The sequence below is a fragment of the Urocitellus parryii genome, chromosome 1, assembly GCF_045843805.1.
Source record: "Urocitellus parryii isolate mUroPar1 chromosome 1, mUroPar1.hap1, whole genome shotgun sequence".
Lineage (NCBI taxonomy): Eukaryota > Metazoa > Chordata > Mammalia > Rodentia > Sciuridae > Urocitellus > Urocitellus parryii.
Genome location: NC_135531.1, coordinates 248,958,710 through 248,967,243, shown reverse-complemented (window position 1 = coordinate 248,967,243; position 8,534 = coordinate 248,958,710). Strand labels below are relative to the sequence as shown.

Below are 8,534 nucleotides of genomic sequence, written 5' to 3'. Positions count from 1 at the left end.
ATATATATATATATAATTATATTCAATTTAAACCAATTTTCAAAAACAACTGTATTTTGGCCAATATTTAAGAAACCCCAAAACAGTCAATTAAAAACTGTCAATTAAAAATTAAGCCACAGTGCATAAGTGTAAAGCTTCAAAAATCAGCTTTATGCTATTGCACATTCTTGGAGAACTGGAAATACATTTGACTCTCAAGAAAATAAAACACTTGTGGCACATTAAGAATGAATCCATAAGTTTATAAAACGTAAGAGGCAGGATTGTTACTCCAAAATGATGGAAAACATCAGGGTGTTTTTGCTTTGTCTGAAGAGAAATGAAGTGCTTCCATTCAAGTTTTCAGTGCCAAAATAGCTAACTGCTGTTATAATGTCACCAAATTTAGTTTGAAACATTACTCAAAGAATCAACTATTTCCAACAACAGCAATTTTAGTTGTCATTAACCTTCATTTTTAAGGGTCCTATATTTTCTCATAGGATTATCACAAACCACCTTTTTAGATTTCAAATTAACTAATTCTAACCCAATCCAAATTAAAAACTGTTCACAATCACAAGCAAGGAATACTATTGCATATTGTACCCATATTTTAGGAATGTGTGCTTCTCCCTAATCCCCAGACTGACAATGCATTTATGAATTGCATCTTACATGTCATTATCTGAATTTACAGCACTCAAAGTGCATATGCTTTTCCTCTAAACAAGTACATTAATATTCTTGTAGTCTCAAAATACCTCATGAACCCTGAAGTGATTCTCTATAGAAGGAGCTTCCTTTGCAAAATGAATTTGACTAGTCACCTGCATACCAAAATCCTCAAGTATCTGAACAAATTTCTTGTGCTCCTTTCCAATCCAAGATCTCATTGGATCACGTACTTGGTAAGGTGTTACGTGGGTATGAACAATAATCCCTGTTTGTGCAAATTCTTTCAAGACTTCTGGATATGTAACCCATGTATTGCTTCCTCCAGAATGACCACCATCCAACCAATACATCGTTCTTATGCTTTTGATGAAACCATCTATGTTCTTGTCTTTCTTGGCTTCTTTCAATTCAAAAAGCAACTGATTCAAAACAACACAACCTTTACTGAATCCAATCAAAGTAAAAGATGCACCATTTAGTGATGGTGGATTAAAACTCGGGGCAGACTCATCAGATTTTTCACAGGTCCTCTCTTTTTCTCCCTGGCAACCATTACTAGTAGTAGGAGAAGAATTAGATCTACAGTTAGATGTTTTGGAGTCCTTATTCCAAACATTGCCATTCTTCGATAGCAAACCATTCTGACTTAAGTTAAAAGCATTAACCAATAACATATAAAGGTGCTTAAAAGCTCCAAAGTCAGTACTGTGTTCTGGGGCACCAAACATGTTGCTTTTCACAAAATTGTCATAGCAGCTGAATTTGTGCAAATGCATTCGGGAACACTTTATCACCCAAATATAACTATTGGGGAACCGGTGGGCTAAAATGGTGGCAACGTTTTCTAGACTCCAGTTTTCCCACTGGTAATTCTCAGGATGACGAGTCATAATTTCATGGTAATTCTGAAAAGTAAGAAAGATGAAATAAGCATTAAATATATATTGACATAAAATTATTTCCACAAAATAGTTTCCCATCTTTGTGGAGGAAATCAAGAGGTAACAATGACCTATGGCTAATGTTCTAGAAATGAAAACAATTTGTCTTTACTTTTCTGATTATAAGATTTTGAAAAAATAAGCCTCAAATCTATTTAAGAGAAAGGGTAATAAGATATACCTCCATTGAATAGTAATTTTAAAAAATAACTGAGAAGGATATGTTTACTACATTTTATTTAGTATACATATGATCCAATTTCCTAATACATGAACTGAAACTACAATTAAGAGTTTAGTTTCTTTTCAATTTCAAGTGGTTAATAGCCACAAGTGATTAGAAAGGGGTAAATGCTAATACTAAGTGACTAGTGGCTATCATACTGGATAAGACATATTAAAAGGTGGTAAGTGCAATGGAAATGAATAGAGGAATAGGAGGGTAGAAAATCAATATTTAACACAGAATGATCAGGAGCTGCTTCTCCAATAAGATGACTGTTAAGAATTGAGGGAGTGTGCCCCATGCATAGTTCAGACAGAGGGAAGTATAGCTGCAAAAGGCCATCTGGTGAAGACATGTGGGATAAAAGCAGGATAAAGCCATGAGGCCATTGTGGCTCTAGTAAACAGGAGCAAAAGTGATCACAAGGAAGGCACAAAGATGGCTGGAAAAGAGGGAAGGTGCTAATCCAGCTTGTGAGGACTTGGCATCTGCTCTGAAAGGTTTTGGAGCAAAGGACTGATTCAGTCTATATTTTGAAAGGATTACTCTGCCTCCTCTGTGTAAAGGGGCAAGAGCTAAAGGAGGGAGACAGAGAATCCCCATGAGAAGGTGGTTTGAAATAGAGTGGTAGTAGATACAGAGGTGCTGAGAAATGTTCAGACTGTGAATTATTTTAAAAGTGGAATCAATAGGATTTGTTAAGGGACTGAATATACAATTTATGGGAAAGAAATAAAATAGTACTGCAATGCTACCATTTTTGTTTTCTAAAAAAACGCAAAAAACATCTCTGGAAGGACAGAGATTTAAAAGTAAGAGTGGTAGCCCTGGGGAAGAGAAATGGGAGACTAGAGGGACCCTCCATCCGTACCCATCCTTAATGCTAATGTTTATCTGTATTAATATTTTAAAAATCTTCGCTACTATGATAAAAATGATGTCTTAGTTTTGATTAAATTTGCATGCTTTGATTCCTAATTGGGGTTTTGTTTATTAGCAATTTTCATTTGTTAATTCTCTATTCATGTCCTTTGATACTTTTCCCACTGGTATGCTCAACTCCTTCATAATAGTTTTATTCCATTAATATCAGTGGTTTTCCATATATATGTGTATATATATATTTTCCATTAAAAAGAATTTACTGAAGAATATTCCATTGTGTATGTATGTATACTCCATTTTCTTTATCCATTCATCTACTGAAGGGCATGTAGGTTGGTTCCACAGTTTAGCTATTGTGAATTGAGCTGCTATAAACATTGATGTGGCTTCATCACTGCAGTATGTTGTTTTTAAGTCCTTTGGAAATAGACTGAGGAGTGGGATAGCCTGGTCAAATGGTGGTTCCATTCCCAGTTTTCTAAGGAATCTTCCAAATATATTTTAAAAATTTATTCTCAGAAGATTGTATCATTTGACTTTTCTATGAATTTTGCTCTTACCTTCTGTATATTCAGATTTATGATATACACAATTATCACAAAATCATAGGCACTTAGATCTAGAAAGGCTTATCTAAATTCTTTTTATAGTTAAGGAATCTGATGTCCTAGGAACTATACAGTTACTATATTTATTACATATTTATTTAATGAACCAAAATGAACCCAGATTTTATGACTGTCACTTTAGATTCTACCACATAGAAGGTACTATAAATTGAAATGGTGTCTCCCTGGATTAGCCCCAGGTTATATGATTAGAAAGGGATAAATGCTAATACTAAGGAACTATGTGTACTAAAATGAAAAAAAAAATGGGATTGTTACTGTCTGTCAAACCCCAGATCTGAGAACAATGGATAAATTCTTCCATATTCTGAAAAGAGGCACCAGGCATTCCTATAGGACTTGCTAACAGGCAGCCAAAATTGCTTCTGCAGCCCAGGCTATTACCTATTACCAACCTGCATACAGAGAAGGGCTTTCTTTGAAGAGGATATTCATCCTAGTTGGGAATGCGATGCACTTACTGTCCTTGTAGGAGTAAACCATGGAGGCCATGCTTCTCATCCCCAGTGAGGCAGGCAACGAGAGAACCTCTGGATATAGACTGAGAAGTGGGATAGCCTGGTCAAATGGTGGTTCCATTCCCAGTTTTCTAAGGAATCTTCCATATATATTTTAAAAATTTATTCTCAGAAGATTGTATCATTTGACTTTTCTATGAATTTTGCTCTTCTGTATATTCAGATTCATGATATACACAATTATCACAAAATCATAGGCACTTTGCTACTATGATAAAAATGATGTCTGGGAGATCTCTGGGAGAGATTCTAAGAGGTGCTTACTCCAGTTAGATGCTTGCTGACTTGCAAAGACTTACAGGACCACCACATCACTGCCATTGAATTAAGGGTTAAAGGATTTTCTGAAACTTGAACATGTCTCTGAGAGTCCAGAAACCTTCATAAAGATTTAAACTGGGTGGTCTACCCTTACAGCAGAGTGAGGAGAATTATATTAGGTATAAGCTACAATTCCATCAAAAATGCATCAAGGGGTTGGGGATGTGGCTCAAGCAGTAGCGCGCTCGCCTGGCATGCGTGCGGCCCAGGTTCGATCCTCAGCACCACATACAAACAAAGATGTTGTGTCCGCCGAAATCTAAAAAATAAATATTAAAAAAAATTTCTCTCTCTCTCCCTCTCTCTTTAAAAAAAAAAAAAATTAGTGCTTGCATGCACAAAAAAAAAAAAAATGCATCAAGAGAGCATTTTTGCTGGCATAAAGTGCACATCCCAAGTAAGCAAGCTAGAGTGACCAGAACAGGATCCAACCTAAAAGGGCTGCCTGATAGAGCACAGAAAGCCCCAGGGTACATGGCTAGCGCACACTGCTTAGGACATGGTCATCTACATATCCTACTCTTTAGCAAAGCAAAATTTTTAAAGTTAAAATTGGAATTTATCCAGTTATGAAAGGATTAACAAGTCATATATCCATACATAGTAATAGTCTGGATTTGTAGATGGATTAGAAAATGAGGTATGAAAGAAAGATCTAAAGGATGACTTGAGCAACTGAAAAGGTAATTTCCAACTAGAATAAGAAAGATTGTACTGAGGTAAATATCCAGTGGTTTTAGTTTGAGATATCTATTAAATACCCAAAAGGAAATAACTGCATGCAATTGGCAAGCTTAAAGTTCAGGAATATGTTTAGGCCAGATATACAAATGTCAAGGGTTGTCTTGGTAGGTGATAAGTAAGAACTCAAGACTGAAAGATCACTAGGGGAGTGAAGATAGAGCAAAAAATACAAGAATGAAACACTAGGGTATTCAAATAATTTAAAAAGTGCCCAGAAGGATGAGAAGGGACTGGAACTTATTAGGTAATAACATATTTAATCTCCATTAACTCTCTATAAACTATTACTCTCATAGCTGAAATACTGAGAGATTTAAGAATTGCCAGAGATTTCATAGCTAAAACATAAGAGAATTTGGGTTCAAATCTAGGCAATCTGACCTCAAAGCCTATTTCTCTTCTAGAGGTTTGTAGAGTACTCCATGCAATGCACAAATTAAGTGTATCACTATACAAAAATCTAATGGAATCTGAGACTACATAAAGAAAAGATGTTCAGATGAAACTACCTGTAGAACTCTTTAAATCTCATCTGAAGACTTATATTCTGTCTTGTACACTTTAAAAACAAGAAGTGCTTAATAAACATTAATTATCATTACCATTATCATCATTGCTATAGGCATGCCTGCAGTAGTTGGTCACAAATCTCTGGAAATCAGTGTCAGAAATACCAAATGCTGTATTCCCAACCAGACTACAAAGGAATCAAATTGTAAATTTTTTCTTAAATCTAAATACTAGTTTTTCATAGGCCAGATACACAAATGTCAAGGGTTGTCTTGGTGTAGGTGATAAGTAAGAAAACAAGACTAAGAGATCATTAGGGGAGTGAAGATAGAGGAAAAAACACAATGCATGCAATTGGCAAGCCTAAAGTTCAGGAATATGTTTAGTCAACCAAACGAGTCCCTTATTTTGAGGGCAAGGGAAAACACTACATATATTTTACGGTTATTTGACTCATGGGTGGAAGTTAAATATATTGTGTTAAAGCATCAATTTCAAAAACAAGAATATTGTTTCATGGTATAAAAAACCCATCTAGCTATATTTTAGCTTTACCTGTCTACTAGTGCTAACAGAACTTTATGTGATGATAGAAAGTTTCAAATTCTATGGAAATAATGTCTATCTGCACTGTCCAATACAGTACACACCTGCCACCTCTAGTAACTGAGCACTTACAGTGCAACTAGGATGACTGACAAACTGGATTTTTACTTAATAATAATAACTTTACTTAATTACAGCTAATGTGTTAAACAGTGCAGTTCTGGATTAACACCCAGCTTCCAAGACGCATAACGATGAATATTTGCCTGCAGCTATCGAAGTAATAATAAAGACAAGCCTGCAGCTATAAAATTAATAATAAACATAAAAAACAAAAAGAAAATTTAGGTGAACATCAAAATATGGACATACTTAGCAATTACTGTCCCTTTTCTTCCACCATCACCCAACATTTTTTAGGATTATTGGAAGTATCATGCCTCTGTAATGGGTTTTTTGTTTGCCTGTTTTAAAATTGCCATCAGCGTTTCCTAAACACTATGTTCTGGTGCTGAGTTAATCTAAAAGCCATCTCTCTGTCCCCTGCCTAACACACGTACACACTCACACACCACACACAGTGTCTTCTAAGAAACCAAGTTAAAAATGAGCATACATTACACGTCTCATTCCCTGTACATCTCAAATTCCACCCTGTGATGCCTGGATTGACAGCTGGCTCTTTAGCAATGGTCCCTCCAAGGACAATTTCCCCTGGGTTTCCATGGGAAAGGGGTCAGGGGTGTAGAAGGGACGATTTGGGATTTCATGAAATAACGGAAGCATGAGCCCAACTGTGGGTGTGTTCAGGAAGGGAAGAAACCGGGCAACAGCCACAAGAGAACCCAGTGAATCCATAGGGGGGAACAGGTGCCTAGGCCCCAATTACCTGTACATCCCCGGGAAAATAGAGAACGTGATGCTGGGGCGGCGGTTGCGGTTCCTCCTTTGCCGGATCCCTAGGGAGGTCCTGCCGTTCTGATCCCTCTCTCACTGCCGCCAGCAGGAGCACCTCGTTAGTGCGCTGCGGGTCGGCTCCTGGCACAGTGGACAACTGCAGGCACTGCTGGCGGCGTCCCTCGACCGCGGAGGAGCATCGTGCACCACTGCTGCCGCCCGGGTTCATGGTTCTGGCCTGCAGGCAGGACAAGGCGTCTCCGATTCCGAGCTGCGGCAGCAGGAGGAGCAGCGGCGGGGACCGCAGGAACCTGAACCCCCACATGGGTCGCCGCCACTAGAGCGGTTCCGAGGTGGGGGTGATCTGGGGGCGGGACTTCGGCAAGCAGCCCAACGGCCAGCGGGAGTGGCCGAGGAGGCAGCCGGCGCCGGACGACAATGACGTCAGGGCCTGATATCAGCGCGCAGCGTGCGTAAGGAAAGGAGGGGTGTGCGCGAACCTGCGCCCGAGTTCCGGAGGGGGCGATGGCAGGGCGGGGCCGGAGGGGGAACGTTTGTGATTGGTGAAGTGAGTCACAACCGGGAAGTTCGAATGGAAGACTGGGAAAGAGCCCGAGAAGAGTGAAGGCGCCAGAAAAGAACCAAGCGCCCTAAGCCAGAGTCGGCGGCAGTTATGGCGCCTGCGCAACAGCTGGGTGGGCCTTTTAATCCGGTAGTACGTAAAGTTTTGAGTACAACGTGCTTCCCGTTTCGATAGGTTCACCTTTCAGGTGAGATTTATCTAGTCGTTCGATCCTTAAGAGGAAAGCAGCCCAAAGGCATAAGTAGAGTAATTCAGCCACGAGGAGAGGAAAAAAAAATGAAAGTCTTTCGTGGCCTGCATGAAGGGAATCATATCTTATCTCGTACCTTGAGTTTCCATTAGTTAGATGTACAAAGATTTCAAGTTTCGTGGGGAATTTGTGGTTAGAGAAGTCTAGCGCATCGCTGGTTGGTATCAGGGCACGTGGCCAAGAACTGGAAAGAGCGGACAAGGCACATTTTGGCACATTTCTTGTGGGTGATGTTTGCAGCTAATGAAATTTGATATTTTAGTTATTTTCAAAAAAAAATAATAATTTGAACAGTGTAGGAAAAATGTGGGTAACCAGTTATCTTATGGCCAGTTCTGCAGGAATAGAATGTAGCAAAATTTGTTACACAGGGAAGGATCCAGTATTCTAACTTGCTTGTGAGGCAAGTCACTGTAAAGAAGTCTCTGAGAGAATTAGTGAAAATTATAAAAATTAGAGGGTTTACTATAGTCCAAGAATCTAAGCATTTTGTATATAACTGAGTCAACATATGTGTATACTTAAGCACGCATAACTGTTTTCTGTGTTCCATTTATAAAACGAATATTAAATAGCTTGAAGTAGGGACACAGATGAACAAATAATAAAACCTAACTTCTTTATAAGTTACTTAGTGGTTTCATAGAGGTGTAATATGCCTGTCTACTTCGATCTAAATTATTGAAGTCCACCTGACCCCATAATAGTGTAATAAATCAATTATTCAATTACTAAATCTGCTTTCTAAAAATAACTGGTTAAAAAGAAGTAGCATTGGGGGCTGGGAATGTGGCTCAGGCGGTAGCGCGCTCGTCCGGCATGCG

At 38.6% G+C, this 8,534-nt stretch overlaps 1 protein-coding gene across 1 annotated transcript; it reads right to left on the bottom strand.

Moving 5' to 3' along the window:
* Positions 1-66: 66 nt before the first annotated feature.
* On the bottom strand, positions 67-7,228 carry C1H2orf69 (chromosome 1 C2orf69 homolog). The gene is made up of 2 exons (XM_026399330.2): positions 6,870-7,228; positions 67-1,565 (listed from the first exon to the last, which is right to left on the bottom strand). The coding sequence occupies exons 1-2, from the start codon at positions 7,200-7,202 to the stop codon at positions 738-740; spliced, it is 1,161 nt and encodes a 386-aa protein (XP_026255115.1). The 5' UTR covers positions 7,203-7,228; the 3' UTR covers positions 67-737.
* Positions 7,229-8,534: the final 1,306 nt, after the last annotated feature.